Source organism: Bubalus bubalis, chromosome 3, assembly GCF_019923935.1.
Source record: "Bubalus bubalis isolate 160015118507 breed Murrah chromosome 3, NDDB_SH_1, whole genome shotgun sequence".
NCBI lineage: Eukaryota > Metazoa > Chordata > Mammalia > Artiodactyla > Bovidae > Bubalus > Bubalus bubalis.
Genome location: NC_059159.1, coordinates 114,486,765 through 114,504,254, shown reverse-complemented (window position 1 = coordinate 114,504,254; position 17,490 = coordinate 114,486,765). Strand labels below are relative to the sequence as shown.

Genomic DNA, 17,490 nt, shown 5'->3' with positions numbered 1-17,490 from the left:
CTCATGCGAAGAGTTGACCCATTGGAAAAGACTCTGATGCTGGGAGGGATTGGGGGCAGGAGGAAAAGGGGACGACAGAGGATGAGATGGCTGGATGGCATCACTGACTCGATGGACGTGAGTCTGGGTGAACTCTGGGAGTTGGTGATGCACAGGGAAGCCTGGAGTGCTGCGATTCATGGGGTCGCAAAGAGTCGGACACGACTGAGCGACTGAACTGAACTGAAGGTAAAATGATGACTATATAAAGTTTGGACAGAATTTCACTCACGTTTGTAGAGAAAAGTAAGAGAACAATTAAAACTTCTATCTCAAGAACAAGAGGATGTGTCTTGTGAGCAACCCAGAAACGATTTCCAGAGGTAAAGTTTACAGTTCCAAGAGTCTGAAGGCCCAGAAAATTGCAGTTCGGTAGAGATCAAGTCTTTATCAAGCTTTTAAAGTTCCTCAGAGAGACCAGGAGATCAAGAGGGAGAGTGGGTAGACAGCCCTGTCCTTATCAAAAAAATTGCATTGCTGTAACCTTCCGCTAGTCTCTGGGATTGCAGGTTTACAGATCAGGGCACGCTCCCTGGAGCTTGAAGAAGTGAAGTGAAGTGAAGTCGCTCAGTCGTGTCCGACTCTTTGCGACCCCATGGACTGTAGCCTACCAGGCTCCTCTGTCCATGGGATTTTCCAGGCAATAGTACTGAAGTGGATTGCCATTTCCTTCTCGAGCTGATCTTCCCGACCCAGGGATGGAACCCAGGTCTCACGCATTGTAGAGACGCTTTACCGTCTGAGCCACCAGGTAACTTCAGATCGTGGACAAGTGGTCTAGAGAAGAGGATCACTTCCGGTAGGTAGTCGTGAAAATCCCAATGAAGAGGTGATTTCCGAGTTGAAATCTTTGAGGTTTATAAAGTGTTTAAAGAGCGACTGATTGATGAATGAAGAGCAATCTAGCATTTGTCAAGGAGCTAAAGAAAGTTTCTCTTTGGCGTCAAATCATAATGAAAAGGAAAAGGGGGGAAGAAACACTTAGGAGTGTCCTAGAATAGTGCTTTTCACAGCCCTCAGGCTGAAAAAAACGCGTCTCTGCCTCAGATCCCAACGCCAGGGATACACCTGAGGAAGGGCAAAGCAGCGACTCCCCAGCTACGTCTGGGGGCGGGGCTACGGAAGCCGAACGGGCGCAGGGGCGCTCCGCCGGAACAGTGTGCGCAGGCCCGGGGCACTCGGTGGGCTGGGGTGCCTCCGGCGCCGGCCCGCCCCCGCCGCGCTCCCCGCCCACACCCGTACTTACTTCCGCAGTCGCCGGCTTCCCGGAGCCCAGACGCAGCCTCTGAGTCGTCCGGTACCTTCTGTTGGGTCAGCAGGCGTGAGGCTCTCGCGGCGGCGTGTAGACCGCACCGCTCTGCCGTTGGGCACCCTTCCGCTCGCCCGCCCGGCGGGCCGGCCGAGCTCCCTCACGTGTCTCCCGGCTGGTCCGGGGGGTCAGGGCACCGCCTCCACGGCGGCCCCGCCGGACTCGCGGTCGGGGCCGCAGCCCGAACCTGAAGCGGACGGCGTCATGAGGCAGCTGCCATACTTCTGCCGCGGCCAAGTGGTGCGGGGCTTCGGCCGCGGCTCCAAGCAGCTGGGCATCCCTACAGGTGAGCGCAGAAGAGCGCGGAGTCCCCGACCCGCACTTGGCTGGGTCACCTGGGAGCGGAGCTGGGACGTCAGCCGGGGGAGCTCCAAGCTGGGTCGTAGGACTACGGGCAGGGATGACACTTTCCTCCACCCAGGTCCCCCTTTGTTGAGGCAGAAGACCTTTGGTCGGGCTGATGGAGCGCGTCCTTACTCGTGGATCAGAGCTCACCCGGCTTGTGGGGTGGTGACCTCAGAAAGCTGAACCTGAGTTTCAGGATCCCCCTTTCCCGCCTCCCAGTCTAGCTGTGATCAAGCCGCCAGGCGTGGCGCCTGTTTTCCCTTTTAGAAAATGTAATGTGGGCCAGATAGGCTAAATTCTTAAGCCAGCAATATGGTTTTCTTCCTTTAAATACGTTAGTAAATTGTGTCCAAATGACGACGCAGGCACTTGAATGAGAACCAGGTATCATTTTGATCTTTCTACCTTAGTTTTCGTAGTTAGGACTTGAAGGTATGCTTACTCATCCTTAAAAGTACATTCCCGGGCTGCCTTTAGGCCTGTTAAAGTAGACTTTGAGCTTGGGGCCTAGGCATGTGTATTTCAAATAATAAGAATCTTCTCAAGAGATTCTGAGCCTCTTTAAGAAAGACCAGGGCTAAAAATCCAGCTGTTCATGTATTTGTTTTCTTCTCCTACTGTGAGACTTTACATTTTTTGATACACTTATATAACTAACCTGGTACCTTACACACTTATAATCTGGTACTTTTTTCCTAACCAGTTGGTATGAAGAAGAGAAAGAAATCCTAGCCAGAGTATGAAATGATGGTATTAATAGTCTTAGAGTCCTAGGAATCTTGTTTGATGATTTAGACTAGGCTTGCATGTGACTTTTATAAATATTGAATATGAAACTCTAAACAGCATATTTTCTTCTATTTAGCTAACTTTCCTGAACAAGTAGTAGATAATCTTCCAGCTGATATATCTACTGGCATTTATTATGGTTGGGCCAGTGTTGGAAATGGAGATGTCCATAAGATGGTGGTGAGCATAGGATGGAACCCATACTACAAGAATACTAAAAAATCCATGGTAAGAATTGTATTTCACTCCATAAATGAGGATGAGATGATGATTTGGAGTAATACACAGGTAGAACTCATCAGCGGTGATCACAACAATAATCCAGATTCTAGAATTTTGGCAGTGTATCTGAAGGGTTTAAAAGTGAAGTGTTTAGTTACTATTTGAATGGAATAACTTTTCCATCCTTTCACTTTCAAGCTGTTTGTGTCTTTGGATCTAAAGTGAGTCTCTTATAAAGAGGGTATAGTTGGATTTTGTATTTTTTAACTAGGCTGCTAATCTCTGACTTTTGGTTGGAGAGTTTAATCCATTTACATTTCGAGTAATTACTAGTAAGGAGGGATGTCTGCTATTTTACTGGTTTTTTTTAATACGCCTTCCAGCTTTTTTGTCCATTGGTTCTTCGATTACTGCCTTGTTTTAGCTGATTTTTTTTTTTTTTTTGTAGTAACACGTGTTGATCCCTTCTCATTTCCTTCTGTGTATTTTCTATAGATATTTTCTTTGTGTATACCATGGGGACTGCATTTAACATCCTAAAGTTATAAAAATCCATTTTGAATTTATACCAAATTGGTAGTATACCAAAACTCACAGATTATGTCATTGTGTACCCAATAACATAGATTAATAAATTTTATAAATTAGAGAAAATAGAAAGTGGAATCACAAACCAAACTACAATACTTAAATTTTATAACTGCCTGTGTATTTACCTTTATTAGAAATAAAAGTGAAATAAAGTTGAGTTTGCTGCAGTTAATGTAGGTCATTTGCCCTTTAACTATTGCTCACTCTGTTAGGGCTTCCCAGAAGGCACAGTGGTAAAGAATCTGCCTGCAATGCAGGAGACCCAGGTTCAATCCCTGAGCTGGGAAAATTCCCTGGAGAAGGAAATGGCAACCCACTCCAGTATTCTTGCCTGGATAATCCCTTGGACAGAGGAGAATGGCAAGCTACAGTCCATGGGGTCTCAAAGAGTCGGACATGACTTCAGCGACTGAGCACGCACACACCCTGTTAAGGTAGAACTACTCACTCTATGAATGGTGCTTTCTGATAAAATTGCAGAATGATGCTTTTTCTCATCTTCCAGCCCCCTTTGAGGTTATACATATTCTGTTCTTATCATCAAATTTACACAGCTTTAGTGCATAATCTTCTAGATATGGCTGAATCTTTTGGTCATCTAAATTTCTCTTTGAAGGGTTTATAGAAATCTGTCACAGTTGGAAAGCTAGCTGAAAAAGTACTGGCGTAAGCAGTAGAAGTGGTCCAGGACTACTTAATGTTATGCTCAATGGTCCTCTTATTTTTCAGGATTAAGGGTGTGTTGGCGTAGATAAAAGAATTGATGAAAGAACACAAAATATTTTTCTGTGGAGTGAGGGAGGAAATGAAAGGGAGGGGAGGCTATCCCATGACTAATTTTTTCTTATTTAGCTACTCAGATAACAGAACTGTTATTACAGAGCCAGTTAAGGAGTGCTTTCTGTAGTTAGGAGAAACTTAGTTTTCCATTGGTAGGAGGTTCATTTTAGAGTTTTTCTTTTCCTTTTCTTTGCTGATAACAGATGTACATGATGTACCTGTTGAAGTCTTTACTCCTTTTTTAAAAAATGGGATTGTCTGTCTTACTGACTGAAAGAAGTTCTTAATATATTCTGGATCCAGTTCTTTGGTTGGAACTACGTATGACAAATGTCTACTGTGTTGCTTTTTTTTTTTTAATTTGATTAATGGAATGGTGTCTTTTGAGAAAGAGTTTCTTTGCTCATTACCTCTTTGGTGTATTTGCTCAGTTTTTTTGCCTTAATAAGAGTCTTATTTTGTTGCGTGTTAACTTTTTCTAAAAACAGCAAATCACACCAGATTTGTGGGATAGCATCTACCTTACTCAGTTACAATGTTTACCTGTAAGGTCAGGGTCAAGAACAGGAGCAATGGAAGAGTTTAGAAAAAACTGCATGTATATTTTAACCTGTCTTTAAAAATTTAAGGAAGGTTGATTGTTTCATTTCAGTGACCCCACCATAAAAATAAAGATACATTCAATTTTAACATTTTTTAACTGTAGGAAACTCATATCATGCATACTTTCAAAGAGGACTTCTATGGGGAAATCCTCAAAGTGGCCATCGTTGGCTACCTCAGACCAGAAAAGAACTTTGATTCTTTAGGTAAGTTCTTTTTTAGATCTTCTTAGATATTGCTGCAGCCCCTTTTACTGCTTCTCCTAATAATAATCACGGCAGGACAGATTGTATTTGAGCATGTAATATGCCAGGCCTTGTTTTAAGAGCCTTACATGAATCAACTCACTTAATCCCCACAACAACCACATGAAGTATTATTTAGTCTATTTTGCAGGTGAGGAAATTGTTAGAAAGGTTAAGTAGTTTGCCTGGGGTAACATAGTAAGTGATGCAGCCTAGATTCAAACTGACTCTCTCTCTCCAACAGTATGAAGTTAGTGAAATATATTTCCTTTTGTATTTTAAGAACAAGTAAGAATTAATATTGTGAATAATGGGTGCTTAGCAGTACTTGAAATGTAAGAAACAGTAAATCAGAACATTTAAACTAATTGGTGCTGAGTATCTTATTGTAGTGTGATAGTTTTAATTCTAATGTAGAGTTTCTTTTACAAGTGTAAATATTGAAGAGAACTGAGAGTGTTTGTTTCATTTAGTATGTGACTTGTACCTTTTTGCTAATGCCTTTCTCTAAGTAATTGCAAGACAATTAGGGACATCCTTTATGTACCATTGACTTTTACTTAAGTCTAGAAGAAAGGATGAAACAAACATTACTGGGCACCTACCCTGTGCCAGGGACACTGCCAGCTTCTGAGATTTAAGGAGAAGCTGAACAAAGTAGTAGTAAAAAGCACAGCAGCAGTTTTTCATTATCTTTACCTGGTATATTCTCTCCGCAGAGGCACTTATTTCAGCAATTCAGGGTGATATCGAAGAAGCTAAGAAACGACTAGATTTACCAGAACATTTGAAACTCAAAGAAGACAAATTCTTCCAGGTTCCTAAAAGCAAGATAATGAATGGCCACTGATGGAAAAATCATCTTATTTATTCATTCACTGTTGTCTAATATTTTACTGCTCATAACTCTGCAGTCTCATCTTGGTTATATTTTAAAAAAACATTTTCCTACAGCTGTGATTTAATTTAAATAGTGCAATGTAGTTACCATATTATGTTCCAACTGTTCAATTAAACCCATCATGTCACAGTACTAAAAAAGTTTATTTTAAAAAAATCAAGATTTTTATGTAATATGTTGATTAAAATATACCACTAGAAAGGTCTTAAGTATCTTATAATGGAAATGAAATATGTATAAATATGGTTAACAGGCAGGTCATTTTGAGATGAGAACAATAATTCTCATGGTAAAATTCTAGCATGCGTGTACTTGTATAGCATGCTCTGCTGATCAGAAAGCTTATAAAAGTAACTGTATTAAGCAGAGGTTTGACAGTTTATTATAAACCTAAGGGGAAAATCCAGACTTCATATTTTTTATATTTTGGGCATTTATGTATTATTAAAGACATGAAGACTGGTGAAATTTCATTTTAATTAGTCATTTCCTTTAAGGCCTCAAATCATTGTACTGTGTTCCATTTTTCGTTGCAGCTGCCTCAGTTCTAATTGGTCTAGACTCCCTGCCTCTTATTTGTTTGTTTTTCTTTTAAAACAGTAAAATGAGTCTTTTTCATATCTCTAGGTCTCATTTTTGTGTTGTATAGCACTTCTCTCTTTTTAGGAGTAGATATTCTTCAACATTTTTCTTTAACCTTTGTTTCCTGTAAACAATGGTCAACATCAGTTTTTCCATTTACAAAATGTAGAGTTTCATCTGCATCTGTATCTGCCATTCCACCCCTTCAGTATATGAACAGTGGTGAAGTTGCATATCTCTTGTATTTAAGAAAAAACACCCCAAAACTTCATCTTTAGGTTTTCTCAAAGTTTAAATGAACACACAGCTGTTCATTTATATATACCAGTTTCCCAATGTAAGATACTTATTTCCCCCCCGCCAGAGAAAAAAACTTATTAAAGAGCCAACTGAACTGTGAAGTAGAAATTTACTTATTTTTAATGTGATTATATGTTCCTGAGCAAATACAAACTGTTGTAGTTGTGTGCACACAATGTAATTTAAGGCTAAAGAGTGCTTGTGGTTGGGGGGAAGGCATAAATAATAAAGTTTCAGTTAAATAATGTTCATGCTATGCATTTCTTCCTCTTGCTGACTACTAGGAAATGATTCTTAGCCACTCAAACTTCTGTTTATATCGGCAGAACAAAAACAGATATTTGGGATATTTAGGAAATTGAGACTACAGATTGTTTTGGATTTTGTAGCACATTGTAATATTGTCCACTTTAACACCAGATTTGGGGAGGGGATTGGGGGCAGAGTATCTAAATGGTAATTTTAAAAATTCATAAAATCATTTTCTCCTAATGTGCATAAATGAGAGAACTGATTGGAACAAAGCTGTTTATATAATATTTAGAGAAACATCTAAAGCTAATGTTGGAGAAGGGGGAAGCATGAGTAAAAGCAATTGGGTTGTTTTTCATTTTGCTGTATGAATTTAAGGCAAACAATGTAGTCTGTGTCTTTTTCATTTCTTTATAGAAATACTTAGGAGATGTAATTTAATGTTAGAAATCCTATACTTGAAAGAAGCCTCGATTATCAGTGGCTCTTTGAAACACAGTTAAAAACAACATGGAAAGTGTAAAAACATTTGTGTTTGAATAGCTTGCTGCTGGTTATGTCTTCATTAAGTGTGAAAATTGTTTGATATTGTCACCTTACGTCTTGTTAAATAACTAGCTTTTGAAAATCATATAGTGTGTGGTTTTGAAGTTAGTTAATAGTGTCTACATTTTTTTTAAGTTTTATATTAAGTATTTATACATTATAAGAAATTGCAGTAGGGCCTTTTTCAATTAGTCAATGTTTTCAGGCCTTGAAATAAATCTTGACCAAGTGATGTTTCTTCTTTTTCTCTGTGTCAGTCTTGGTTTGTCTGTGTGAATTCCTGATTTGTTGGTTGATGGTTATTGGTTACCGTAAGGTTGTTAGAGGCCCTGAATAGTGAGTTACAGGCAACAGTTACAGGGAGAACCTGGCGAGCAGCAGCGGTTCTACAACCAGAGGCCTTGCCTTTAAGGGGCCCTGTAAGTAGGTCTGGATGCTTCCCTGATGGCTCAGCGGTAAAGAATCTACCTGCAGTGCAGGAGACATGAGTTTAATCCTGGGTTGGAGAAATCCCCTGGAAGAGGAAATGGCAACCCACTCCAGTATTCTTGCCTAGAAAATCCCATGGACAGAGGAGCCTGGTGGGCTACAGTCTGTGGGGTTGGAAAGTCTGACATGACTGAACACACACGCACTCAAGTAGGTCTGAGTATCTTTCCATATCTTCTGCTTCAAAACAGTTCTGTAACCCTCATGACTTGCCACCAACCCCACAGCAGTGAGTTGGGACTCTTGCCTATCTCTACTATATGCAGAAATTCACAGATGCTCTTTCAACACTTCATCACCAGTGCTGTCAGTTATGGAGGCTTAAAGGCTTGCAGTTAGGGCTGTTAACATGGTTCTGATCAGGGAGACGTAAGCGGTAGTCTACTTGGAATTTATGAGGACAGCTCCGCTTTCCCTGGTGAAAGTGCTAGCCTTTTCCTGTTCTCTTCCTTGGAAAACGGACAGGGGCTGATAGAGGAGAACCCATCTGACCTTCAGGGACTGAACTAGGAAATAAATCTACCTTGTATAAAGAGATGCCATCATAAGTAAGAGTTTGCAAAAACAAAGTTACAAGATAAGCTCTACAAAGATGATGGATATAGGGATTATCAGACACTGAACTTGAAATCATTGTTAAAGAAGAGTGTCAAAAATGGGGAAATAACAAAGTTCTATAAAAACCAGGCAGATTTAAGAATTGTCAGAATTTATTTTGATGAAAAAATAATTGAAATTTAAAGCTCAGCAGACAGCTTAAGTACAGCATAGACACTGAGCTATGAGATCTGAGTCTGACTGCTCTCATATATTGTATGTACACTCCAAATTCACCTCTCACGCTCTTTGTGATGTGGCTGGGACTTAACATTTCTTTGAAGTTGGCTTCCTTTTGGGTCAAGTCATACATGGAGGTTGAGCCCAAGCTTGCGTCACAAGTAACTCAGCCCTTGGACCTACAGTCTGCTTACCTCCCCTGTTCCTGAGTATGTATTTGGGATAGACATACATACCTGACAACTGAAAGAATCCCCATTTTGATTCCCTGACCATAACAAGGGCCAAGTAGAAGTTGGAATAGTAAACCACATCTGCTATATCTTGGGAAATTGCCAAGTGCCATCATTAAAAATACAGAAAGATTTAAGGTAAAGTCTCCTATCTTCTGAGGACTTCCTTGGTGGTCCAGTGAATAAGACCTGTGATCCCAATGCAGGGGGCCCAGGTTCGATCCTTGGTCAGTGAACCAAGATCCCACGTACTGCAACTAAGCCCAAGGTCCACAACTACTGGGTGTGCATACTGCAGCTGGAGAAGCCTGCATGCTGCAGTGAAAAACCCAGCGCAGGCGAGAGGTTCATATCTGTTCAGGCTGTGCAGAAACTTGATGGGTCTCGGGAAATGACTGTATTATCAAAATTGTCAGGTGATGACCTCAGCTGCAGCTGTTGTACAAGATATATAAAACATCTCAACATTTCTAAGGATTGGTGAATGAACACATCACAACATAATGGAGAAAAATCAGTATTTAAAAAATAACACAATGGAGAGCTATGTTGAATGATGGTATGCAACGTGCAAAAGTTTATAGGTTGTAACTAATGCTATCAAAATATTACAGCTTTAAATACAAAGAAAAGAAAGATCAATGACCTAAGCTTTGATGTGTTAATGCAGTTCATCCTCGGTTTAAAAAAAAGAGTACCACTCTGTTGATAATGGCTATGCATGTGAGGGGAGGGAGTATATGAGGAATTTCTGTTCCTTCCTGTCAATTTTGTAAACCTAAAACTGCTTAAAAAACAGGGAGGGGCCTCAAAAAATTAATATGCAGGGTAGATGTTTTTGGCAAAACTTTTGTTTCACTTTTATATATGTATATATATTATATATGTGTGTGTGTATGATGGATTGTGATACCAAATGTTATTTTTTTAGATCAAAAATGTTGCATATCACTGTAGTTAAATTATACTGGCAAATAAGAACACAGATTAACGTAAATCCCTGGTCTGGGAAGATTTCACATTGCCTCAGGGCAACTAAGCCCATGCATGCACCCACAGCTATTGCGCTCGTGCTCTTGAGCTGATCCATGCTCTGCAACAAGAGAAGGCACTGCAAAGAGAAGCCTGCACACTGCAACTGCAGAGTAGCCCCTCTTCGTCACAACTCGAGAGCCCACATGCAATAAGGAAGACCCATTGCAGCCCCACCCCCCCCCCCCCAAAAAAGAAGGAAAAAAGACCTCAGTGAGCGCTCTCACTGTCTTTCCACTATGTGAGGATATAATGAGAAGTGGACAGTCTGCAAACTGGAAGAGGGTCTCACAGGAGGACTGGACCATACTGGCTCTATGATCTCAGACTTCCAGACTTAAGAACTGTGAGGAATAAATTTCTGTTGTCCCTGAGTCCTCCAGTCTGTGATATTTTGCAGAGTAGCCTGAACAAACTAAGCCAGAAACCCTGATGTGAAACAAAGTAGATGACCTCTTCCCTCCCCTCTCCCCTTCTTCCTTTACCTCTTGTTCAGGCTCTCCTCCTCTCCCACCTCTGTCTTCCCCCTTCTCTTCTCTTTTCTCTATCTCTAATGGAAACAGGTGTGACCAGTTGAATTGAGAGCAAAGAAGATACAAAGGCATCATCTGTTTGTAACATTTCTCTTTGGAACTAGATAGAAATGCCCCAGGGCTTCCCTGGTGGCTCAGACTGTAAAGAATCCACCTGCAATGCAGGAGGCCAGTGTTCAATCCCAGGGTCAGGAAGATCCCCTGGAGAAGGGAATGGCTACCCTCTCCAGTATTGATGCCTGGAGAATCGCAGGGACAGAGGAACCTGGTGGGCTACAGTCTATGGGGTTGCAAGGAGTCAGAGATGACTGAGCGACTAAGCAAGCACACACACACACATGAAATGACCCCTAGGGTATTAGTCTTAATAGAAGTTATTAAGGTTAATGCTCCAAACCAGTACTAGTTACTCAGGACAATGGGGAGGGCATAGCTGCCGAGGGGTGTGCAGGAAAGGGGTTGTTGCTAGTCCCTGTACATTTAAGAGTCTTGTGTGCTTACCATTGCTGGGCAGAGTGGAGCCTCATCTTAGGAAGAGGTTAGGTTGTAAAGTCAGCAAGCATGGCCAAAAGGCAGATACAGAGGTCAAAAGGACCCCAAAAATTTTTTGGCCACATGGCTTGCAGGATCTTGGTTCCTCGACCAGCGGAACTTGCAGTGGAAGTGTGGGATCTTAACCACTGGACCATCAGGGAAGTCCCAGAAAACTTAACTTACCTTTAAATTTCTAAAACCTAGGTTGTTTGGTAATGCAAACCTAATTTAATTCTTTTGTGTCTCTCTGCATTTTGGCTACAGACTCTCAACTCTGGGATAGCAGAGGTTGAGTTTGAACAGGCCCTGGTGGCTTAGAGGGTAAAGAATCCTCCTGTATTGCTAAAGACCTGGGTTGGGAAGATCCCTTGCATGGCAATACCCTGCAGGCAAGAATACTCCAGCATTTTTGCCTGGAGAATCCCCAAGGACAGAGGAGCCTGGCAGGCCACAGTCCATGGGGTCACAAAGAGTTGGACAAGTGAGCAAATAAGCATAGCACTGTTCCATCTTTTATATTTCCCATAGCAGACAGCCTCATAGTTACCATCTCAGCTGGGAATCTGTTTGTAAGTAGCAAATGGATTCTGGCTGATTTAGTCTAGAAAGGAATTTACTGGAAGGATGATGGGGAGCTCAGGGAACAGATGGGAAAGCTGGAAACTGGGTGGGAAAAGGGGACCTCTGAGCAAAGGGAACCTCAAAGCAGGGCCAGAATGACCACAAAGAGCTCGTTCACTGAGGGCAGTGCCACTGCTGCTGAGTAGGGAGGTCACAACTTCCCATCAAATGCCAGCAGACCCATGCCCTCCACACTGCTACCTGGCTCTGTTGCCCTAGAAACCAATGTTTATATGATTAGGATCAGATAGGCCAAGCTTCAGCCATGTGCCCATGTGTTAGCTGCAAAACGGGCTGGAAAACAGTACTGGCTATTTCAGCTTCTTTGAGAGGAACTTTGCTAGCAAGGCTCACACAGTGGGAAATAAATTCCCTAATATATTTATCCCATATATATATTTTTTTTTTTCAGAAGGGGTTCCGATGCTGTGCATGTGTGTGCTCAGTCATGTCCAACTCTTTGCAACCCCATGGACTGTAGCTTGTCAGGTTCCTCTGTCCATGGAATTCTCCAGGCAAGAATACTGGAGTGGGTTGCCTTGCCCTTCTCCAGGAATCTTCCCAACCCAGGATTGAACCTGCATCTCCTGCTTTGGCAGGTAGGTTCTTTACCAGCAGCACCACCTGGGAAGCTTCTGATACTGGGCATAAAAAAAAAAAAAAAAAGACAAATATCCACTACTGTTATCTAATTCTGAAGGAAATGATCTTAGTATATGCCATCCATCCTCTCCTTCAGCCACTCTGAACAGCATTCTTTATATTAAATTAGAATGTTTCAGAGAGACTGATGAAAACTTTTGTTTTATTGAAAGAAGAAAAAGTGATCCACAGTATCTCCCTTTTTATCTTGATTTGCAGGCTGCTAGCCCAGGGCTAGTGTTCAATCACAGTACCTATAATTGTCTAGAACCCTAATTTTCAAAATGTTCTCCAAAGAGCTGCAGAGCTTAGTGGAAGTGCCCTGGGCAATGGGCAAGCCAGGGGACCTCTGCCCCTTTCCGCTCTCCTTATTTTAAGGCAGCACTCTCAACTGTCTGGTGGAAACTATGGTTGATTAAAGGCCTCCGTTGCTAGGAAATATTTAACTTCTGCTTGGATGGATTAACCTACTCACACCCTCCTCCCTCAGGGTTCATGTCCTTGATTTCCATGTCAACAATTTCATTTGTGTAAAAGACAGCACTGCAGGCACTTTTCTGGAAGCAGATGGATATAAATCCTAGACGAGTCGCTCCTTCTGGGGCTTCGAGAGGATTCCCTGGTGTAGGTTCTGCCTTGGCTCCATGTAAACAAAATACCTGCTTCTAACTAGGAGTCACACATGGGAATTCCAGGTTAATCTCAGGTCTCTTTTGGGCCTCTCTGAGCTTCAAAATATTTTCTACCGTTGTTCAGGGAGTTGTTTTGCTTACAGATTTGCTTATATTTCAAATGAATTAAAGGCTTCCCATCCATGACAGTATTTCTGTCAAATGAAGTGTTTTTTTGTTTTTCCCACATCTATCTCCTGAATCTGACAAAATGTAATACTAATATTCTGAGATTTCCACCATATTCCAAAAACAGGATTTCCACCTAGCTCTTCGTCTAACCAGCTAGGCCTATTCTCTGTTGTTTCCTATTGCTTTGGTTTGAATACTTCTGTGAAGTTTTAGAAGATAGAAGGAAGTGTTATCTTGGATTCTCTGCTCCTTTTGAAAGTTTACTTTCTTCATTTCTTTTGAAACAGTCTTGCAAAGGTATGGCTAATGTGAAATATCACTGCAACAATTTAACTACCCAAAGGAGATCATGTTCTTTGTAAGAATATACGTTTAAAAGTCAAGCATAGATAACTAAGCACACACTGAACATTCAGAAGAAGAGTAAGGTCCGCATGTTCCTCTATAGAGATTCAGATGGGAGTGGTTACGTTCTCTCCATCTCATCTATTGCCCCGTGGTAAACTGCAGTGACTGTACCCCCAGGAGCTTCGATGTATCTTAACTCACATCACTTCATTGTTCCTCACAAGCTAGGTGTTATTCTAACTACACTTCAGATGAAGAAATTGGAAGTCAAAAGTAAACTCACACCCACTTGAACTGCGTTGGCAGAAGATTTCAGAGCTGAGTGTGGAACCCAGGTCTTCACCCATTACAGGTGGGAATAAGTCTTAGTAGACTCAGGCTTAGCCTCCCAGTCCTGGAGGAGTTGAGTATATGGGAGTCTGGGAGCGATGGATGGTGGAGTGGTAGGTGAGCACAATCCTCAGGCCCATCCGTTAGCAGCTTTATTTTTAAAAAGTTATTTTTTAAATTGGAGTACAATTGCCTTACAATGTTATGTCAGTTTCTGCAGTACGACATCATGAATCAGCTATCATGCTCATACTTAGTCATTCAGTTCTATCTGACTCTTTGTGACTGTTTGGAGCCCACCAGGCTCCTTTGTCCATGGGGTTTTTCAGGCAATAATCCTAGAGTGGGTTGCCATTTCCTCCTCCATGGTGTCTTCCCAACCCAGGCATCCAACCTGCATCTCCTGGGTCTACTGCATTGCCGGCAGATTCTTTACTGCTGAGCTATCAGGGAAGCCCCTGAATCAGCTATATGTATATATCTATCCCCTCCCTCTTGAGCCTCCCTCCCACCTCCACTCCCATCCCACTCCTGTAAGTTGTCACAGAGCACTGAGCTGAGCTCCCTGTGAGTTTGCAGTTTTTGCACGAAATGGCAGCTTAGTCTTTGCTTGTCTCTTTCCTCTACTAGCTGGAGTGTTTTAGACACAGGATAGAACTAACAATGCTGAGATCAACCTTTTAGTTGAGGTAGTAAAAAGGCAGAAAGTTCACAAACACATAAGTCTTCATTCCATCACATATGGACCCTCCATGGCAAGCTCATGTTCCCTAGTACTCCCCAGACTCTGCTTATCCCAGACACCAAGCCTCTGATAATTATCTTCCTTTCCCTCCACTTACCCATAGCCCATCCATCTGTAAAATGATGTGAATATGAAGCCTTTCTTTTCATCCTGCTTTTAGAAGAGCTTGCCAAGGAGAAAATCTCTGTAATAGATGATGCTAAATCTCCCATATTTCAATACTAAATCCTAGGAAATCTAGGCCATGCTAAAAGAATGTGAAACTGTTCTGCCCACCAGCCGTCTTCTACTTATGGGGGAGTGGAGTTGAAGAGGGGAAGAGGGAACGTTCCTTTGGAGATAAATAGCAGTGTACTCTGTAGCCCCTTCAAGTGTATCCAATGGAGAGCCTCTGGGCCCTCAGTTAGGAAGTGGGACATAAAAATTGTATGTATGAGAAGCTGTAGCTGGATTGGCCTTAGCCAACAGGGCAGAGAGAAGGGGGCACTTTCTTCCTCAATGGAGGGGAGAGGGTAAGGGGCAAAGGTGCCTGCTTCCCATGGACCAGAACTGCAGATATGGCTGGTTGTTGTATTCAGTTGCTCAGTCATGTCCGACTCTGCGATCCCATGGACTGCAGCACGCCAGGCTTCCCTGTCCTTCACTATCTCCCGGAGCTTACTCAAGCTCATATCCATTGAGTCAGTGGTGCCATCCAACCATCTCATCCTCTGTTGCCCTTTTCTCCTCCTGCCCTCAGTCTTTCCCAGCCAACTCTTTTCCAATGAGTTGGCTCTTGACCTCAGGCAGCCAAAGTATTGGAGCTTCTGCTTCAGCATTAGTCCTTCCAGTGAATATTTAGGGTTGATTCCCTTTAGGATTGACTGGTTTGACCTCCTTGCTGTCCAACAGACTCTCAAGAATCTCCTCCAGCACCACAATTCAAAAGCTTCGGTTCTTCATAACTCAGCCTTCTTTATGGTCCAGCTCTCACATCTGTCCACGACTACTGGAAAAACCATAGCTCTGACTATATGGACCTTTGTCGGCTGGAACCAAATCTAAATGAGACTCTACCCAAGATGGCAGCCTGGAGCAGTGATGTAACACAGAAGATGAGCAGAGGAAGGATTTCCTTCCTTCCTTCCTCAGGCTCAGGCTCCGAGGGGCCTAAAAAGGGCTTGACAAACATTGCAGTATATTTGGCCCAATAGAGAAATTTCAGAGAATCCATTTTAAGTACAGCAAGCTCAGTCAGCCAGGTAATCTTGAATTCTTTTCCCTCACCCAGGGTTTTTAAAGCTATGCATTGTGAAATCAAATTAATTGATGGTAGTAAGCTTCAAAAAAAAATTAGAATATGATGGAAAAAATGTAATTTGTGTAAGTATCTTTTCTTGAAACTTTTGCTTCAGTTTTATACAGGTATTGGTATAAAAAAATTTTTTTTTAAATTGTGGATCATAGTCAAAAGACATTCCAAAGCCCCTGTTTTAATTTGCTCTTCTTGTGCTTGGTTCTGGAAGGATTAGGCAGCTGTAGTTTTGGAGATTAGAAACAAGGCCTGTGGAGCCAGTTTCTATTCAAACTTGGGCAAGTTATTTTACCTTTTTTTTGGTTTAGAGTCTTACCCGTAAAACAAGGATAACAAAAGCGCTTACCTCATCGGGTTATTATGACAAAAGGATTAAACAAGTTGATCCCTGAGTAGTGGTTCCCACAGTACCTGAAAAAGTATTTACTTGATAAATGCTAATTATTGTTGTAAAGTGGTTATTTTCTCCTCTGGCCAAAGATAACATTGTAACTTTAAGGACACTGAAAACTCTTTTATAGATTATATGCAGAGTGTCTAGTATTGTTCAGCTAAAGACAACAACTTCTGTGAGCACAGAGGACCTCCACAAATATTTATAGAGCAATTACTGCGTTTTAGAACTCTGTTGTGCATTAAGGATACAAAGTGGAATAAGACAGTTTTTGAGGAACATACAGTTTCCCAAAGAAATTGCACGTTATTTGACTTGATCTCCATCAGCCCCATGTGGTGCCTGGTATATTTTTGGTCCACAGTAGATATATGTGTGTGTGTGCACTAAGCTGCCTCAGTCATGTCCGACTATTTGTCACCCTATGGACCGCAGCCCCACCAGGCTCCTCTGTCCACGGGATTCTCCAGACAAGAATACTGGAGTGGGTTGCCATGCCCTCCTCCAGAGGATCTTCCCCACCCAGGGATTGAACCTGTGTCTTTTACGTTCCTGTGTTGGCAGGTGGGTTCTTTACCACTAGTGACTCCTGTGAAGCCCGTATGTTGAGCGCATTCTGTGACAGGAATCACGAACTTTCTACCTCACCCAGATGCAGTAAATAAGGGAGCATCGCGTCCCTTTATTTTTTCCAGTATCTTCAAGATGTGGAGCAAAGAACAGCAGCACCGGAGACTTTTCTGTGGATGCCAAAAATCTACCCTTGAGGAAACATGAGTTTGCTCTCCTAGACATCCTCTGTTGTCTATTTCACTGTGTTTATTGGAAAAGGTTTTCAGAAAAGAAATGAGAGAGGGAACAGATTGAAGCTAGATGACAGAGAAGAAGTTTACAAATTTCATCTCTCTCTGCCGTTCAAAACAGCTGACAAGTCAGCAGGAAAGAAGAGCTGCTGTAGCCTCCTGAATCATCCATGCAGTCCCCTCCCTCCATTCCAACATTCCCAGCCCTTCAACTAGGTAAACAGAGCTCTAATGTCACAACCCAAGGAAGGTCAGGCTGGGTAACTATGTCCAGCCCTTCTTCCCGCTGGCTGCCCTTTGAGCAGGGCAAAGACGTCCACGCAGGTTACACATAAAATCAACAAACTGATAGGGTGGTTTGCTTTTCTTTTTAGCTCAGAGGCAGTGGAAACTAGAAAAAAAGAGGGA

General features: G+C 42.1%; 1 protein-coding gene across 1 annotated transcript; it reads left to right on the top strand.

Annotated features, from left to right (window-relative positions):
- The first annotated feature begins 1,191 nt into the window (after positions 1-1,191).
- Positions 1,192-7,741, top strand: RFK (riboflavin kinase). The gene is made up of 4 exons (XM_025281625.3): positions 1,192-1,634; positions 2,559-2,710; positions 4,782-4,884; positions 5,643-7,741. The coding sequence occupies exons 1-4, from the start codon at positions 1,553-1,555 to the stop codon at positions 5,771-5,773; spliced, it is 468 nt and encodes a 155-aa protein (XP_025137410.2). The 5' UTR covers positions 1,192-1,552; the 3' UTR covers positions 5,774-7,741.
- Positions 7,742-17,490: the final 9,749 nt, after the last annotated feature.